The sequence below is a fragment of the Falco cherrug genome, chromosome 1, assembly GCF_023634085.1.
Source record: "Falco cherrug isolate bFalChe1 chromosome 1, bFalChe1.pri, whole genome shotgun sequence".
Taxonomy (NCBI): domain Eukaryota; kingdom Metazoa; phylum Chordata; class Aves; order Falconiformes; family Falconidae; genus Falco; species Falco cherrug.
The window spans coordinates 88,056,411-88,076,362 of record NC_073697.1 but is presented as its reverse complement, the minus strand read 5'-3'; the positions used below and the strand labels follow the sequence as shown (position 1 = coordinate 88,076,362).

General features: G+C 41.3%; 2 protein-coding genes across 2 annotated transcripts in view; both read right to left on the bottom strand.

Moving 5' to 3' along the window:
- PPIL2 (peptidylprolyl isomerase like 2) overlaps positions 1-11,775 on the bottom strand; it is a 72,233-nt gene extending 60,458 nt beyond the window's left edge. Inside the window, exons 1-5 of the mRNA XM_005445223.4 lie at positions 11,624-11,775; positions 11,455-11,504; positions 10,436-10,481; positions 9,439-9,501; positions 9,226-9,277 (exon numbers count right to left, since the gene is read on the bottom strand). Coding sequence (XP_005445280.1) covers positions 9,226-9,277; positions 9,439-9,501; positions 10,436-10,481; positions 11,455-11,504; positions 11,624-11,655 — 243 coding nt within the window. The 5' untranslated portion in view covers positions 11,656-11,775. The remainder of the gene's footprint in view (positions 1-9,225; positions 9,278-9,438; positions 9,502-10,435; positions 10,482-11,454; positions 11,505-11,623) is intronic.
- A 1,862-nt stretch (positions 11,776-13,637) lies between these two features.
- The window catches only part of LOC102047426 (protein HIRA), a 38,176-nt gene continuing 31,861 nt past the window's right edge, over positions 13,638-19,952 (bottom strand). The window contains exons 22-25 of the mRNA XM_055704132.1: positions 18,512-18,634; positions 17,141-17,304; positions 15,057-15,145; positions 13,638-14,472 (exon numbers count right to left, since the gene is read on the bottom strand). Of these exons, the coding sequence (XP_055560107.1) occupies positions 14,356-14,472; positions 15,057-15,145; positions 17,141-17,304; positions 18,512-18,634 (493 nt within the window). The 3' untranslated portion in view covers positions 13,638-14,355. The remainder of the gene's footprint in view (positions 14,473-15,056; positions 15,146-17,140; positions 17,305-18,511; positions 18,635-19,952) is intronic.

Genomic DNA, 19,952 nt, shown 5'->3' with positions numbered 1-19,952 from the left:
TTCACTTTTTAAGAGGCCCTCTTACAATTTTCCCTGCTATAAAACCTTCAAGAAATATGGGGATACGAATGGAATTAATAGTATTGGAATAACTCCATGTAGAGTGTTACTTATTTGAGATCTTATAAATGGATTTAATGACATAAAAGGCATTGGAAATCCTCAGCAAGTCTACACATTATGGGAATATGATTGGAAACAGCAGCACTGTTTTAACAAGATAAGCCATCTTCACGTCGTTTAGTATTTCATGAAAAATTTGGGGTGAGCAGCCAAGAGGCCAGAATAGTCTCACAATTCAAGGTATCATTTCCATGTTCAGTTCAACAGCAAAAATATTTATCACATGGACAACTGTCTACCAAATGCTAAAAAGATACCCTCAATTCACATTCTTGGATGCAGCTGCTGTTTAACCGCAGCTTTCATCTACCACTGAACTGGTATGGAAATGGACACAAAAGATCCTTCATTACTCACATCCAGAGCACTGTATTTCCATATTTAAATTTTAATTAAACTGACACCATATGGTCACCAAAGCCCTGTCCAGAGAATCATAAAGATATGCTTGATAACACACATGGCTCACAGATACTAGCAATAATGTTGCTCTATCAAAGACCATATTAACAGAAATTACCATGAGAAAAAGATGGGTAGTTTCATGTGCAAAATTAAACCTGCAGTCTTAATGTAGTCAGAAGTCTATAAGTCCAGAGACCCACAGCCAAATGCAACATGGTTCATGGAAAATAAAGCTTTGCAGAAGCACCAAAAAGCCAGTCTCTAATTTTAGTGAAAAATAGGCAAGTAAGGATCTGTGGGAAACCTCATGCTGCATCTCATTTAAGGCTAGAGCATTTCACAGATGCTAGTTTTTCAAGTGTCACAATCACAGAACCCCATCCAATGTGCACACTTCCACCAAAACACAGAAAAGGAAAAAACCAGACCATCTGTTCGGTCTGTAAAACGTAGATGTAAACACTTTTTTGCTGTAAGGGAAATAATGCATTAGGAATAATGCTAGACACATTTATCTGCCTCTGTCCAGAGCTGGCTTACTGGGTAAAACACTGCTCATCACCACCACAATCCTCATCAGCAAGGTGTGAAGAAGGCTCAGCAGCTTGGCCAGTGACTCGTGACACTGGATGGTTTTAAATGCCTCCTTTTGATAAAGCACTTGAACAGCAAGTCTAGGCAAATCTCATCATCTTCACTTTCACCATTTCCCAAGGATTTGGGGAACTGAAACATAAATCCCCCTTTTAGGACAGATGAAGGCTAACTCCTAGTGGTGCTGAGTGTACTACTGTAAAACATACAGATACAGCTTTGGAAGAGAAATAGCCAACTATTCACATGTTCATCCATAACAAAGGAGAGTGGGAAAGTTTCAGGAAACCCAGCAAAAAAGGAGTCATCTTCTGGGTCATTTGCCTCACCAAGACCTTCATCCTCTTGACTCCCTCTGTGTTTTAGGATCATTTCAGTTATGACACATGACTTTTTGGGCAGGAATCACATCCTCACATGTTTCTATCCAGAGGCCTTGAAAATTTATGGTCAGTAATCAAATATTAACTAATTTAGACTGTTGACTAAAAGCTAGTAATTTCTGAGGCAAATGAGGTAAGACAACACGGTTCAGTTGCTGCATATTGAAAAGTTTATCTCGTTCAAAGTGGATTCTAGGCACTTGAGCAGCAGCGTGTGTCTGCTGCCCCAGACAAAAATGCACCTGGAGAGAGATGCTTAATGATGATGGCTGTAACCACCCATGCCTGAAAGACTGCTACAGACCACAGAAATACAGGCAGCAACATTCAACTGGAGTCAAAAAACAGAAAAAAAACCCCAAACAAACAAAAAAGAGAGAGAGAGAAAAAAGGAAGAACCACAGCTCATCCTGGCTACCTCTTACTTACAAATAAGTACCTGCTTCTGAAATGACCCAAGCTATCAGGAGAAAAGGCAACCAATTATAATATTCTGAAAGTACCCTTCATGCCTCAACACATACACTAAAACTGTTCTCTGTCTTACACTGCCATGTGTAATATATCAAACTATTATCAAAGTATTTCAGGAAGAGATTAGAAAATATTCCCATCACTGTTCCAGACATTCACCCAGCATTTACTGTGTATGATTAGGATTAACTCTGTTCAAAGAAGTTAATTAAAATTAAGGAAGGAAAGTCAACCAGGACAACCATGACCATTTAGGGTATAGAGAATTTAAAGGCAAGAAGAACATCTGACAGGAAAATACAAGTCTCAACAAGAAAATGTCAAGAAAGCATTAAATTCCTCTGTACCAAATACACAGCTGTAAACACTAACAGAGAGAAGCACAGTTTTGGCACAAATACAAACAAGACTAAGCTGGTCAAACCCAAAATTTACAGAAGATATCTATCAGATGAAAAGCCATCAGAAAAACCTCTCGGCAGTCATAACAGGAAGAAAGCAAACAGTGGTTCAAGACAGAGCACGTAGTTCGCAAAGCAGACTGTGAGAGAGATAAAGACCTCAGAGAGTCTTCCAGTTTTTTGTTCCTGATCGTTTCACCCTTCTTTCTGCGACACATGAAAACCAACTAAGCTGGATTTGTCTGAATCATTTTTCAACAACAAACCTTCCCTTGGTTTTATTTCTGTAAGCTTTGTTCTCTGCTCTGTAATAAGCTATTACTCACCCAGAACAAAACTGTATTCCCACCCCCCACTGAAACTTTTCTTACAAATCAACAAGAAAAAACCTCTCCCTTTCACTTCAAATGTACAGGAAAATATGGTGAGTTTAACAAAAAGGGGAAAAGGGGGACAACTGAAATTTAAACCTATGCAACATCTGAAGACTTGACTGAGTTGCATCAAACAAATTAAGAAACACACTTTGAATTCAAAGCTGAAGATGTGCCGACTTCTTCTGACATGTATGTGAAAAGCGCCTCTAGAGAATTAAACTTCTCATTTATACATCAGTTACACTACAGCCAAATGAGACCTGAAGTTACTGATCCACCTAAATGTTCATTTCCAAAGCCCCAAGGAGAAAAATGTAGCAGACTACTTGGGTGCTGGGCTCTGATGTTGAGGAAAAAACACAGTGAAAGGAGGATATTTCTCACTCCTGAATTTTTCTACATCATGAAAAATATTTCAGTTGGTCAAACTATTTTTCTTTTAATTAGATAGCCCCAGCACTCTAGATATGGGATATGGGAAAACTGATGTGGAGATAGCCTACCTATGAAGGGCTGCACAGCATTTTCCTCTCAATATTTTGTATCTAGACAAAGAATGAAAATGCTCAAAGTAAGCATAATCTTTTGGAAACAGTAAGAACGAAGAAAACTTTTCAAGAGAAAAAGATGAAAAGTCACAAGGAAAATTTGAATCCTGCTGCAGTGTGTCATCTTTAGAAGACCATCAACATCCTAAGGTAGTATTACCACCATGATGCAGAAAGGTCTAGACAAGCACTCTGAAATGCATCACAGTGAAAATTATCTACAGCTATTACATTTTCCTGACAACGTATTCCAACAGCAGCTACTGCTACACTGGCATGAAAGAGGTCACCTTCAAACCACAGATCCTTGTCTGATGACAACCATTATTTGCTGCTCATTATCTAGAAACACACCTGGAATAACACAATTAAAGCAGCAAGCTGCAGTAAATTACCACACAGACCATATGAACCGACTTAAAAGCCCATAGTCACTGTTGATTTAGCCAATACAGGTTACGTGAACCTTGAACTTGTCCTCTCCCCTTTTCAGCCCAGAGACCCATTCCACTCAACTCCGTGTTGGATGAGTTTTGTGACCTTGATCTTAACACCAGCAACGGCTGAAGCTCATGCAACCCATTTAACAGGAATCCATTCTTGATACATATGGGCCCTGCACTGATCATTTGACAGAGGTGGAGAGACATTTGTAGTGAACTGTAAAGCATTGGCTGGCACTTAACCTGTACTTTTAAGACCTGTTCCTACAGTAGCTGGTATTTCCCACACTCCTGACATGCTGCAGTTTCTTTATTCAGAATATTGCATAGGAAAAAAACCCCAAAACCTAAGCCTTCTTTGTCATTATGTTCACTTTTCTGGTGAAGAAACAATTAGTGCTTTCTATGTCTGTGCTTTCAAAATACATACATGGTAAAAACACTTTTATGTTTAAGGAAGTTTCACTTTGCTCTAATTTCTGCATCCTTTTCAGGCAGGATTTCCCTTATTTAGGCAGCCACAGATTATTTTTTTTTTTTTTTGGGGGGGGGGGGAGGGAAGAAAAGTGCTGTAAGGTTGGTTGTTCATTTTTAAAGGGAGCTCAATAAATTCAGCAATAAAAAAGTAATCTTCTCCATATTCTCTCCATCAACCTAATCTTCATCAACCTGATTAGCAAGCCTCTCTCACTGCAAGACCAGCAACTGATTTCTATGAGACTGAAATCTAGTTGGTCAAACGGAAAAGAAACCATGCTTTCACAATAAAATGAAGTAACAATAGCCACCAGCATTTTAGAGAGGAATTGGCTAATAAACACATTTAAGAAAAGTATTTGAGAATTACTTTCCAAAGTTTTGAAATAACAGATTTGGCTGCAATTTTTTCTTTTGAGGGTAAGAAGTTACTGGTTTTGAAAGTGCCTGTAATTATTCAGGCAAGCACCATCCTTACTTCAAACAAATGATTAAAAAAAAAAAGGCACTGCTGACATTCCTATGTGAGCAGTGCCGGAAGGACGAGGTGTCTGCTACATGCTCTGTCACTGCTGCAAGGCATTGCAGGTATAAGATGTGCGTCTCTGGGTGCTTTCAAAGCATGGATCAGACAGGCTCACTACATGAGACAGGCACCTGTACTGCTGCAATTATTAGATCGTATCAGTCATAATCTCACCCCAAGTCATTTTTATTTGGTAAACACAGGATTAAGAGTATGGCAGAACAACAGCAAATATTTACCTTGTACACAGAGCAAAACTTTGGGTACAGCACTCTCTTTTAAGGCAGCAGATGTCCTACCAGGAAAAGTCAGAGATTTTCAGCCTTCCGACTCCAAAGTTACTCCTCATTTTCCATGTCAGTGGCTCTGACTTCTACTACTTCTTTATATGCCCCAGACTCCTTTTTACAGTTATCTTCAGAGGCTGCCCAACCTTCCCCAACATCCCCCAAAATCCTCAGAATTTATAAAAATTTTCCTATTTAACCTAGTAAGAAGCTAAAATCTTGAGACACTTAAGAAAAAGTGCTCTCTGGACTGTAGGTCTGGATCATAACCTTGCATGAGACAGGGCACAACACAAACTGTGCTCTGCCTCATTTGGAACAGGAATGTGACTGCTAGGCTCATACAGCCACCACACAGCATCTTCAGGTCTCTTAACCTGACTCAGGCGTATGTTAAGCCCAAGCTGAATTAACTTGACTGAATCCTGTTTGCCCTTCAAAACATGCATACGCACCAACTGCACAGCTGCACATGGCCCTTAACATGAGGGCTGCCTCTCCGGGTTATGCAGGATCAGCAGACACATGGATTTTAGTTTGCTCCGAGCAGTGCAGAAAGAATTCACAGAGGTGAGCACTCTATATGAGTTTAAAAGTAGATGCACTTAAAACAGTCACAAAATTGACTTTGGACCAAAGCCTTTGAAGTAAACGGCAGAGATAAACTGCATTTCAACTGTCTGAAAGAAAAAAATACCCACAGAAAAGGGGGACCAGGGGACAGACCACAGCTACTTCTGAGACAGGGGAAGAGAGATACTTGCCCAAGTTTACAGTGCCTTGAATGGGGCTGAAGTACAACCACAACAGCCTGGCCTGCCTACAGGCAGTCAGAATGTCACTGACCAGAGTGGAAAAATAGGCATTTACATCAGACACATTACAATGCAAAGAAAAATATCTGAGTCCACATATAACATACTCATGCAACAAAGAACAATTTCCTTGAAATTCCTGTCAAAAGGTACACTGATCTATCATCTGTTCATATTTGAGATTCCAACAAACCAGACATGCTCTGACCAATCTCACTTCTTGGAAACAGGTATTCCTGAGCCCAGCTGGCTGACTTGTGTGGGCATGCTGGTTAGGGCTGTCATATCACTGCTATATGAAACATTCTGGCAAGCTTGCAACTATCTGCAAGCGTAAGAAGCCAAACTGCAGTTCCCAGTAAAGGAATGAGCTAACTATGACTTTCCTCTTTATTTTATGCAATTTTAGTGTAAACATGAGCTAGGCAGTGTCCTGACAAATCTGACAAAAAAAGTAAGCGAGCCAATACCATCTGACAGGCTGTAGTTGGCTGCAAGAGATGTACTGTTTCTTCCAAAATTATTGCTGTAGTAAGAGAAGTATTTTTTATCCCGATGCATTCTTAAAAGGGGTGGTGGGCAGGCAATAAATCTAAAGTTACTTTCTGGAATAGCTCATGAGAAACTCTAGACAAGTTCAATGGTGACTTGTTTCTTATTGGTGTCCATGCTGCACCTCAGGAGAATATTCAGAAAAGCAAGAAAAAATAAACAATAAACCACAAGGAAGTACAGGAAAGGAAAGCAAACAAATTTTTAAATATTTAAGCCATCAAAGAATAACTGTGATCTTGGCATTTCAAAATTTCTTTAAAAGGGAAGGCTGGTCCAATAGTTTAGGATTCAGAAGAATCAGAGAAGTCATTTGTAGATCAGTTCACAAACATCCAGTTAAGAAAAGACTAGCACAGCCCTACCTCTGGGAGCACCATGAAGATAAATATATTAATGATGCAAGGCTCTCCAGCTCTCCACTGAGGGGTCTGCATCAGAAATAACACAGCTAGACAGATTTAGTGAGTATTGAGAGTGCACCATGAGCAGCACCATTTCCAAGTAGCCTATTGACTTCTCTAAAATGTTTGGCCTGTAGCAAACCATAACAGAAGTACAAGCCACAAAGGATTTCATCATAATTTTTAACTTCAGGACAAAAATATGGAAAAAATCTCCAGATCCTCATTACCAAGACAAAACATCAATCTGCACAAAATAACTTCATAAGATACCGTACAAAACACAGCACTGCAGCTAATGTGGCTCAACTCCTTTTTAAAGAAATCTAGAATCTTCAATTTCTCTAAGTCACCAACTCATTACAGAAAATATTTTCTGGTTTGTACAACAAGCAAGCTGTAAAAGTAACAGAAGGTGCACACAAAATGATAAATTAAATAGAGGGCAGTATAGTCTAGAGATGCACAAGCTCAACTCACCGATTTCCTCTGCCGCCTACCCTGCCTTGTCCCACCACCCCCATCCCCTTCCTGCCTAACACCACCCTCCCCCCGCTTCTGAAAACCAGAGCTAGCCCTCTGGGAAACACTGGCTAAATTATGACACTCCCTTCAACCCCACAGGGCTGTATGCTGTTCTGGAGAGCAAGCATCTCCTTTTTCTTCCAAGTGGTCTGGAACACCTTTGTCCTGTGGAGGAGAGTGCTGCACAGTACAAGTCCACCACTGAATAAAAGAAGAAAGGGCTCCCCAAACAGAGCAAAAGGGGACACATGCTAGGGAGAGCTGGAGGTGCACTGCAGATCAACTACAGAAGCACAAGTCTGGGTAAACTAACAGACCTCAAAGTCCAACATCATTTGAGCATTTACGGTTTGCCAAGTATATTCTGCCCAATCTCCCTTTCCCTGTATTTCACAAGACCACCAGATACTTTACATTTCTTGCTTAACATTTACCCAAAGTAATTTTAAACCCCATCACAGTTCACAATCTGAGAACAGGTGTCATGGAGGTTCTCTGAGTGAAAAAAAAATTGATCTGGCAACACCCCAAAACTCCCAACCAATGCACACAGCAGCAAGGTGGTGAGAGGCTGGTGAAAACAAGCGAAATAGCTGCAATTCCATTCCTACTCAACAATACATTGGCCTCCTCATGTGTGAAGAAAAACCTTCAATCATCTCTCCATCACACAAACACACCTGCAGTTCGCTGTAACTGAAGATATTAAGTCTCAAACAGCCTGTTCGTGTTTAGTTTGTAATACTGCATCTGTATTTAGCCTCTCCTCGTATCTGTCTGCTGGGAAAATCTTTAATCAAACACAAGATGTTTCAAAGGTAACCTCATACCAGAGAGCCATCTGCAAACCAAGCACCAACCCTGTGCAATGGCTGCCACCTAATGGTCCAGAAAGTAACTGTACTTACTGAAGTAAGACAAGTTTCAGTAGCTCGAGCAACAATTTCTGTTTAAAATTTTCCTCTACACCCTCACAAACAATGCACTCTCTTCTAACGTACCAGAAAAAAATGTAATACCAACAAGGAAATATTTCCAGTACTTCGTATTTATTCAGTGCTTTACAACTTCACACTACTACAGAAAGTAACCTCTTCATAAATATAATTTATGCACAAAACAGGTGGAGAAAAAACACCAAGGTGCTGATCATAGCGTGAAATCCATGACAGAGGCAGGTCAGAAACATTCTAATATATATTGTCAAGATAACTCAAAAGATTTTACATCTTAAGCTTACCATGTGTAATATCATCTAATAATGTCTCTAACCCGCATAAAGCAAAATATCCTTTTTGTTAGGAAACATCACTGCTTGCCAACACCTTGCCCTGTATGGACTACAATTCTGCCTATACGAGGCAGCAGTACAGAGTCTTTTCCGTCAACAACCAGTCATCACTAGTGGTAACAAGAGCTCGCATTCCCATCTATACAGATTTTAATTGTGCCACACGTTTAAGAAAGGCAACTTACCCTAGGAGTTTATATAAATGAGCTGCACATTTCCTTTGCCATACAATTTACAATCTAATAAAAAAAAAAAGGGGAGGGGGGCAAAACTCCCCTCTCCTCTTTCTTCCACACATGCAGTCCAAGGCTGATTATTTTCTATTACAAAGATCATTTAGCAGGATGACAGTGGGGGGATATCAGGTGTCAAATCCAGAAGCCCCCCCTGCTTTTTTTTTAAGCTAAAAAAAGAGATCCCTAGTAAATCTCAACATTAATGTGAACACAGCTGATCTCACAAATATCATACTTCAAAATAGCACTCCCATTCAACTCTTTTTGCTTTAGTGAAAGCGTTTTTGTTTCTCCCACACATTAAATAGGAAACTGAGCATATGGAAAGCAGAGACATCATGTGAATTCCCCCATCATTACTTACTTCTCCTGTGATTGGATTGGTTCCATATTTCTTTATCCAAGGAACAATGCTCCTGAAAAGAGAAGGGATAAAGTAATAAGCAACAAGCACCATCAGAAGCCTCTACTGATGGGCATGATTATTTTTGCCAACTTGCTAACACCAAATGATGATTACACAGCTGTAACCAGTTCAGCAACACAAAAATAAAGCTAAATACAGAGAGTAACTTACAGTATGTCGAAGACTGTCCCATCTGGTGTGCAAACTGGGTATTCAAAGGGCTGCAGAGACAAACTAGAAAAAAAGTGCACATTCTTTTTAGCAAAATCAGCTGGAAATCATGATGACAGAAGCAAATAACATTTTGCTGATTCACTTGCACATTAGAGCAAGGCCTACACCAATGAAAACATTGAGTGGCTGCCAATACCCACTACCTGATTCTACATAAATTAGGTTAACAGCAAAATCCATGAAAGAAACTGGTGCAGTTCAGCAATACGTAGCTGCCAGCACTCACAGACATAGAGCCAGGGGATGCTTTAATACTCCCCAGCCTGCTTCCATTGCCATGTTGGGCTCCACCAGCACAAAACTCTGTTCAAGCAGAAACACTCAACTCTCTTTGCACTGAAGTGGGCTAGGGAGTGACTGGCAATCACATTCATCATCCCTGTTAGGGATGCTTCCATAATCCAGCCAGCTTTTAGCCAAGCAGCAGTAGTTTGTAGATATGGACTGTAACTTCTGCAACTATTCAATTTACAAGAGGATATCTAACCCACCTCTACTAACTCCCCTCTTTCACTCCAGCACTCCAAGCAGTAAACACTGAACACAAAAAATCAGCATAAATATTTCTTCAATCTATTTAATTACTGCCCCAGAAAGATAAATGAACAACCAAACATATTCTGAGCAGAGAAAAGTAGATTCAAGACCCAATTATGTAGATTCAAGAGACAGGAATGTACATGATAATTGTTCTGAATTACTTTATCACTTGTGAATTCTTTTAACCATCGGATCCAATCTCTGCAGATACTAATCATGGAAAGGACAGATATTGTTTTGTTTTTATTGAGTTTTTTCTTGCTGCATTACCGTCCTAGCAGGCACAAGTCTGTGAAAGTAACTACCTCAGAAAAACATTGCTTCAGTAATGGTTCAGTGTCAACAGCCTGATAATGTAATAATGTAATTTAATAATGTAATTTTGTTGTCTTACCTGCAGTGATCAAATGATAAACGTCTAAAATTAGTTCGCGGAAGGTCTGTTTATGGGGAGGAAAAAAAAAAGCCACAACAGAATTTGACTAAATACATGGTGTTTTAGGTAACAAAGAGACAGCTTAAAGTTCCATTTTGCCATATGCATGGTGACAATTTACTGATGCCAAGGAAAACCACACTAAACCTTGCAAAACTGTAACTTAAACTGGACTTCAGCTGAGCACAAGTAGCTCCTCAACTCAAACCGAACCATCAGAAAAAAAATCAAAACAGAGCTCTGACAGCACCGAATTTAAATCTGACGATCAACGCGCGGGCCAGCCGAAGGCAGCGGCTCAGCTGGGTGGGAAACCTCAAGCTTCTGCCCTAGTTGCGATGGGCTGAGGGCCAGGCCCGGGTGGCATGGCCCGGCAGCAGGGCCAGGGCACAGGGTGCTCCGGAAGCCACCCCAGAGCCAAGGGGAGTCGCCTGATCCGAGGTGAGCCCCTCAAACTGAGGTAACTCACCTAAGCTGAGGGGAGCCCCCTGAACCGAGGGAAGTCATCTGACCTGAGGGGAGCCCCCCAAACTGAGGGAAGTCGCCTGAGTTGAGGGGAGCCCCCCAAACTGAGGGAAGTCGCCTGAGTTGAGGGGAGCCCCCCAAACTGAGGGAAGTTGCCTGAGCTGAGGGGATCCCCCTGAGCCGAGGACAGTCACCTGATCTGAGGGGAGCCCCCCGAGCCGAGGGGAGCCCCTCGAGCTGAGGGGAGTCCCCCGAGCTGAGGGGAGCCCTCCAAACTGAGGGAAGTCATCTGAGCTGTAGGGAGGCCCCTGAGCCAAGGGAAGTCGCCTGCGCTGAGGGGAGCCCCCCGAGCCGACGGGAGTCGCCTGAGCTGAGGGGAGTCCCCCAAACTGAGGGAAGCCTCCTGAACTGAGGGGAGCCCCTCGAGCTGAGGGAAGTCGTCTGAGCCGAGGCAAACCTCCCGAATTCAGGGGAGCCGCTTGAGCCTAGGGGAGCCCCCCTCGCCCCCTTACCTGCTTTCTTGCCCCCATAGAACTGCGTGTACTCCGCGCACGTGATGTACCTGCCGAGAGAGCGGGGTCACTCACACGCCGCCCCAGCGCACCCGCACCCTCCCCACGCCCCGCGTGTCCGCGCACTCCCGGAGGCCCCGAAGCGCCCCCCGCGCACAGCCCCGCTCACATCTTGTCCTTCTGGTGCTGCCTCTTCCCCATGGTGGCGGCTTGGCCCCGGCGGCCCGGCGCGGGGGCCTCAGCGACGCGTCTCCCGGGACACCGCGGCGCCTCCTGCGCCCCACCGCCGGCGGCCGCGGCCTCCTTCCGGTGTGGGTGCGCCGCGAAACGCCGCGCCACGGAAACACGGGCGGCGGGCGGCGTTCCGGGCCGGCCCGAGGGGAGGCAGCGGCGCAGAAGGCGCTAACAGAGATCGAGCTTCAGAAAAGCTCATCTTCATTTAAATCTATTTAGTTGCATGGAATTTAAAAATTGTAATATTCCTGGCCCATTGAGCAGCAACAGAGCATTCCAAGAAAACAATGGGTGGAAGAACCTACAGTGCCCCATATGGGGATAGCTCTTCAGGAAAAGTACTTCAGCATCTCTTCAAAGACTTAATGACAAAGAACTGATTTGCCCTTAGCTAATTACCTTTAAATCCTATTAAACAGCATTAATTTCCAGACAGATATGAACACCACAAGGCCGAACAGAGGATGGCCGCAATCCACACGCCTTACCTTTGGCAGGAGCAAAGGGACACCTCTCTGCAGGCCTTCACCTGCCCAATGCCTCCAGAGCCACCCTTGTTATACCACCCACCTGGCAGCTGCCTACACCCAGCAGTCAAGAGTCAAAATCCACATAAGCCGATAGCTGGATTCTCACTGACTTCACCAAGCTTTGGACCAGACACCTTTTCCCCAGAACAGTGTCTATCTCCTATTTTAAGGGCTGCTTGCCTGCATACACAAGCACAAGATGGGCACCACCTGCTGAGGTTGCAGATGTCCCTGATAATTGCATCTTTTCAGACTGGAAGTGAGGGGAACATGGACGTCTCTCCTTACCACCTTCACTTTCCCCACCAGGTACGTGCCAAATCAAACTGTGCTGTCACTACATTTCCCACTGCTGGTTGAACTCGCTGATGCCATACTGAAGAATTGCTGCTAAATCAGTTGTTTTTATTGCTCTTCAAGATGTTTCAGTTGGTGTGCACACAAGATTGCTGTACAAAGTAGTAATCTGGTGTCCATCGTGTCTGGCAGTTGAATACAGGAGGCAACAAAACCTGCCAAGTGCCTCAGAGAACACATCCTCCCCCTCCAGGGCCCTGACAACCATACAATCACAGAGCCACCTCTCTGAAAAGGGTCAGCCCCCTTCAGCCAAAATCCACAGTAGCAGAGCTAGTCGTCCTGCCTGAAGGCAAAGGATAGTGTTTCTGCTAGAAGGTTAGGGGAGAAACTGCTCTTTTGCAAGCGTTTAAATACACTTAATAATTTCAGTACTAATTTTCTTACTCAAAACCATTTCAAAGGCAGGCAATAAATTGAGGCACACTTGAATAGTTAGTTCATGGAAAGAACCAACACATACACTTGCTTCTTTCCCAGCACCAAACATACACTGGGGAAGAAAACAAGTTGATTGACTTTGTTTCAGTGGAATTCCAAAAGCACTCCACAAGTGAACTGCTGGCAGGCTGCCAGCACTATTTTGTTATTATGAAATGCCACCCAAGGAACACTGCCATAACTGCATGAAGCTCATTTCTTGTCGCAGTGCTGACCACTTCTGGCATCAGTCAGGGGAGCCTGTCTTGCTCTGTGTTGCCCGATTTTAGGAGTGCTCCCACACAGCTCCTGCTCCCTCAGCTGAGATGTGGCTCCAAGACAAAACAATGCAGCTGGTCTAGGGAGATCACAAGTACTTGTCCAATCATGCTTTCAGAGGAAAGATCACCCAGACAGTATTATTTATTCCTAGACACTTGAACATGATTCAGCCTGCGTTGACATTTCTGGAGATGCCTGTGCCCTTTGTAATAATTCAAGACTGTTGTTTTGCTTTTTGTTTTTTAAACCAATGCAATGTTCATTTATTTTTGTACTTACAAAAAAGAGCCACCCCATCGTATCCATCCCCCTCCCCCCAAAATGCCTTTTACAAACATTTAAAAATTAAAAACCAGATGATGACATTAATTTGGTAGAATTATTTTGAAACATAGCTTTTGTAATTAGCATTACATTTCCTACAAGATGACTTTGTAGAGATAGCCCGATTATCGGCCAAATAAAATTCCATATTACAAGTTAGCAAATTCTAGTACAAAAATAGTCCATGTGTTAGAACAGCCTCTTATTATTATTATTATATTCACAGGAAAGAGTCTATTGGCTGCATAATACCTTAATATTTATGAAATTTCTTTTTACGTGGCTCATTCATCTAATTTAATATAGTGTTGAGCCTCAATAAATCCTCAGGCAAAAACCCTAAACAGGGTTAAATATGCTGTTCAGTGTACTCTGAAGTACTGTGCTTTTCACAGGACATCCAAGAAACCCCACAAACAGTTCTCAGCTAGTTTTGATATTAAAATGAGATCCAGATCCAAAAGGACCCCCCTGAAGTACATATCCATGACTTTCCATAGAAACAGAGGCCACAGCTTCGATCGTTAGGTTTCACTTGGGAAACGGTCTAGCTCATCCACTCATTTTCATGAATCCACTTGTGAGCTTCCTCAAAAACTAAAGCAGGTCACTCCTGAAGCATCTGGGACCCTTAGGGCACTGCCCTCTTCAGGAGTGTCCCTACTGACTGGCTCTTGCTCCTCTTCTGTCTCTGGTTAATGCTGTTCAGCAGTTTCTCTCGGACCAGGCCCCGCAGGGAAAATCTGGGGAAATGCTACTTGTCTCTCAAGATGTCTAGCTGCTCTTGATATTCTGTGAAAAGCCTCTGGAAGCGGAGGTTCTGTCCAATAACAGGAAGAAGCTCTTTCAATAGTTCTCTCTTTCGTAAACCCTGCACAAAAAACCACAAAAGCATCTTCAGAATGTATACTTGATATCATGAATATATTCCATAAAGCTGTTTAAGATTCATGCCCTTTTTTCCTGCCTGGAGAGAGCTGTGTGTCTTATGTTCTTACTCTGCTTACATGACTCCCAGAATAAAAACCATCTTTACATTTACATACTCATGATGCTGGTGCAGCCTTTGCACTTACAGACTCCAGGCGTGCTCTGAGAAGGGAAGACATTTAATTGGCGTGTCACTATTTCAGAGTTGCTGTCTGAAGAACATGGAGACCTGAACACGCAACTCTGGTGCTGTCTTGAGCACCATGCAGAGGGAGCAGAGCTGGGACTGTGGCAATAAACATTTGCCTACAGTTTCACATGAAATAAATACAAATGCCACGGGAGGAAGCCTGCTTATGAGATTAGAGCAGAGTATGGAAAGGATTCCAGGTCAGCAAAAATAATGTGCAATTGCTTTTTTGCCACTAAGTTTAATCATATTTGAAGTTCTATTGTCTACCCGTGTCCTGTAATTTTCATAGGAAACTCTTCTTCATTCTTCATTAAACTGTTACCAGGACTTACCATAACTGTTGATTCCCACTGACTTCCAGCTGAGTAATGGACTGGACCCAGTAAATCCTTGCATAATTCTCGCAAACGATATTCAAACCCTGAATATTATCAGAAATAAAACCACATTCATAAGCATTTCACTATATATAACCACTCCACAATATAACTGACAACATTCATGAAGGAGTTACAAGTATGTAGAATAAAATAAAGCCAAAACCACTGGTTTCTGAAAAAAAGTGTATTATTCTTCTAACAGCAAATCTTTGGAAAGATAAGATGATTTGTAAAGGATTTATTTTAGGAGTTCCAAAGGGTTCAATTTAAGTTCTCAAAACCAAAAACACTACTAAAGGTGATCTACAATAGGGAGAAAAACTAGTTACTCCAATTTGTTTTAAGAACTGCCCTGATCTCAACTTCACTCCCACCTCCCACATAAAAATACCAGCATTTAAAAAAAAAAAAGCCATTGGAAAACTGACAGACTTGAACAGCCAAATAACTAATAGAGATATCACAAGAGTTGGAAAGCCACAAGATGAAAACCAACAAAGGGGAAAAGTTGTTAGGTTGCATTTAATAGCAATATATGAATTTGGAAAAATGAGACAGTAGTACAAAAAATAAAATCAGACATCCTTCTGAAACATTTAGCTATTACTAAATCAGAAGAGATCTCTCAAACCCTTTAGCAAAAGAGCTTTTCACAAAAATAAAATTGATTCAATTAATATGGACAAATTAAAGAAGAAGGAAAAAAAAAAGAAAACCTTTAGTAAAACTACACAGTTTCCAGGCCAGCTTTATTCACCCAAAGATCAGAGGGGGGGGAATTCCCTTACAAGTAACAAAGTCATCTGTTCAAGAGTAACTTGCCAATCAAGGTATAACAAATTGAATATTTTAATGGATTAGAATTCATTAAGTGTTGAAATTCATCATAGGAATAATGGGTCAAAATAGGATGTGCAATTTTAAAAATTTAGCAGACCTAGAAAAGTAGTGAAACAGTTCATAGACACATGACAAAGCAGAATTTGCAGTGACATCCAGTGCACACACACGCGCAAGGCAGTGACATTTGTGCAGTGCAAGATGAACCCTGCACACATGATAGAGAGGTTCTCAATTAGTGAAGACTTTTAAAAGTATAACCATCTCTCTAACATATGACCTAAGATGAACATTTTAATTTCAGCTGGGAAAGCACAGAGAGAAATCATAGGCAGCTCATCAGGCTCTCTTGTTAAATAAGGTACGGGTCAAAAGGCAAGAATTAATGAGCTCAATTTTAATTCTGCCAGCACCTATTAGGCGGCCCAACATGAACCATTTTGCTTCCCTCTGTGTAAAATGATTATACATGGTGAGGAATAAGGCTGAATTAATACAATGGGAACTACTAAATTTGGAATGCAGACAAGCAGAGATACAAGAGATTCTTTAGAATCCAAGAAGCAAAAAGTCAGTTGGTTAACCTTATTTAACATAACAGCATAGAGATATAGCATATTCAAATATAAAACAGACACAAGCAACCTTTCTTGTGGGTTTCCTTCCTCACAGAATTTAACCTGTGAAGCTCACAGTACAGGCTGTTGAAATTTTAGGATGTTAAAAAGTGCAAGCAACAAGCAAATTCGCTGCAGTTTTATGTGGTCTGGTATGTGTCAGAGACCAAGCAACTCTTCCATTTCACATCAGGCAGCCATTGTCAGTTGCCTGAGGAATGTTACGTATTTTACAAGGTGCTGCTGGTTCCTCTGAAACATCTGCATTTGCTGCCAAATAACACATACAATACGATACGCCTGACAGACCACTGCACCGTTTCACAATGCAATGGCTATTGCTGAAGTCCGCAGGTGGCACTGTTTCCTCAGTGTGCCAAAATAGGATTCCCAAATACTGAGGACTACTGAAACAAACGGACTTCAGCAGTTTGTTTTGGTTTTAAGTAAACACTGAGTCTAGAAGCCAAGTGCTAGAAGGAGACTTAAGTGCAATCATACATATACATGACACAAACAGAACATTTCTTAAAAGTACATCAGAGTTGCAAAGAAGTAACACAGCATGGCATGTCTCACCTTCATTAACTAGGTACCGTGCATAGATAAGGAGCCAGTGGCGATATTCATGACTGGACTGTAACATAAGTGCTGCTGCTATCTGGTTCTCCAGGTATGCAAGTGTTGTTTCTTGTTGCACTAAATGAGGCATGGAGAACAATCTTGCCGCTTGCCTTCCTGAACTACAAAACCAAAAAATTAACATGCCAGCCATAGAATCAGATACTAGTTTAAGAAACACATATTTTTGTAGTACAAGCTATTCTACACTCATCTTTCAGAGGCACCTAGCGCTTGCAGAAATCAAGGTTTAATGACAAAGGTAGCACTTCATAGCAAACTGCCTTCGCCCTCCAGTGGGCCATTTACAAGCATCAAGGCCTACCGTAGGGTTTTCTGCCTCCTGCTCTTTTTCTGTTCTTTTCATCTTTAAAAATCATCATCTTTTTAAAAATACATGCTTACCAGTGACCAAGTGCTCCTAAACATTTATAGCAAATTAAGATGACTGCCTTTACCTTTCTTTGCCCCTCACAGGTGAACATCACAAAACAAACAAGATACAAAGGTTAGCTTGAAGCATTTAAAAGATTTCTTGCAAATAAATGTGTTGTCATCAGAAGGCTCATTTGACAAAAGTAGCCAATTATTTCCTTTTGGAAAAAAAATGCTAATTTTTCAGTCCGGTATTTTCTCTCTCTCAAAGTGTTGTTTGTTTGTATTTCAAATATTTTTCCCAATTAATTCCCCTCCATACCAAAAGAACAGCTATAAAGTCGTTCAACTCTACAGTTTCTCTCACCAAAAAAACTGAACTCAGAGGTGAAGGACAGAAATAGCACAGAAATCTGCCTGTGAAATCTAATTCAAATCCAGGTGAGGATGGGCTACTAAATTACCTACAGGAGTCTGCTCTGGCTCACACAATTCCCTCATGATATCTTCAGATGTTAAAAATATGCATTAGATGACTAATCACTCAACTTTCTCAAAGACTTCATTAAATAGATCCCTTGAGGACAACTGAGCTGCTCAAAATTTGTAGGCCTACTCTAAAAAGCTGGTAAACTAAAAATTAAAATGTAAAATGTAAGAAATTCAGCTTAGCTAATCAAAATATTACACGTACAGAATCATCAAATACTTTACTCATCCAATAAAGAGGAGGCTTAAAATGATTGAGTTTAGAGCATGCTTTCCTGCCCCCTAAACGATCTCAAAATAACATTAAGGTACAGAGTATAAATGTGCAAAGGTTTAAAACCAGCAAAACCATACTATATGAGCTACTGATCACTTCAGAGTCATTAGCCACTGATTCAATCACATGAATAAATAATGGGGGGGAAAGAAAAACATGCTGATCAAATGAAGCAAGTAAGTGCATACTTTGATGTTCGTCCCTGTATTACAGCTAAGGGCCCAGAACACAGCATGGCTTCTTGGGATGGTAAACTATTCCTGAAGTCTGCACATTGTGCTAGAGAGTCCTGTTTGTCAGAAACAAGATTCCTGAAAAAGAACAAACAAAACCAAGTCTGAGGAGAGTAGGCAGTGATATCAGGGGATCGAGCTCTGTTCTTCCTTGACTTGCATTTTCAGAGATACCCCCCCAAAAAAATCACCAAGATGCTCAGGAATTCCACAGACACCAACCGTTGCCACTCCATGTCCAAATCTGCTTGTGCTGTCACAGAAGTGTCCCTTCCACTCCCAAAGTTTACAATATTAATTGTATAATATAAGTAAGCATTAGTTTTGAAGGAAATAAACTTTCCACTTGTAATTTTACATCTCATAACAAGTCATGTCCCAGATGAAGACTAGAGTGAACATGGGCAATGACTTTCTTGTTAAGAACTTGATTTTACCTCATGTCAGGTCCCACCACCCAGCAGACAAGTCACCACATATCACACATGTTGACAATCTTTCCCATACATTACTGCTATTCCTTCACACAGAGGGAGCTGACAGCCACAGCTGCCATTTCCACACCTAACCAAGGATATCATTTTCACTGGTTTGAGATGCCAAGAGAATCAGTGGCTCAAATAAAATGCTAAGCTTGGACCTCCAGACTGCTCAGAGGTAAAATGGCACAAATATTTTAAATCCCATGTTCAAATTTGTATGATGACTAAAGGGATTGCTCTTTTAAACACTTCCAAAGCTGTTGTACAAACTAAGTAATGACAGCAAATTCAGAATTAGGGCTGTGAGCCTGTCTTTTGCTCCTTATTGTCTGGGAAAATTTCTGCATAATTTCTCAGTTTATCCAAAGAACAAATAAGGTGTTCTTTCTCTTCCAAAGGATTCACACCAAGCAGTTGACTAATAACAATTATTCTAAGGAGGGGTTAAAACAATAAGCCCTTTCATCAAGCATGCTCATTAAACCAAGTACAACAATTATATTAAGACTGTGACATGTTTTTTTCCCTTTGGAAGACAACAAAGAATTGTTTTGGAAAGACTGTAAACAATTTAAGCATAGAAAATATTTTATGGGAACTTACGCCCTAATAGAAGTAAGAGAATCCATGGGGAAAGCATATTTGATACTTACTAAGGCACAGCCTCTTATGTAGCCTTTCCTTGTGTTTAGGACATCAGTAATGACTCTTCCATAGGAATTCTCTGAGGCAGAATCATTTCTGCCCTCCTCCCCTACCTGACTTACTATCTTCATTAAACTTTTACGTCTTGGAGACAAAGAGCTCTCCTCAAACTTGACTGGTAATCAGATCCAAAAAAGATATTAAGGAGTGAACAGGATTGACAAAGTCAGGCACATACACATTCAGGACTGTAGTGCACACATCTTATT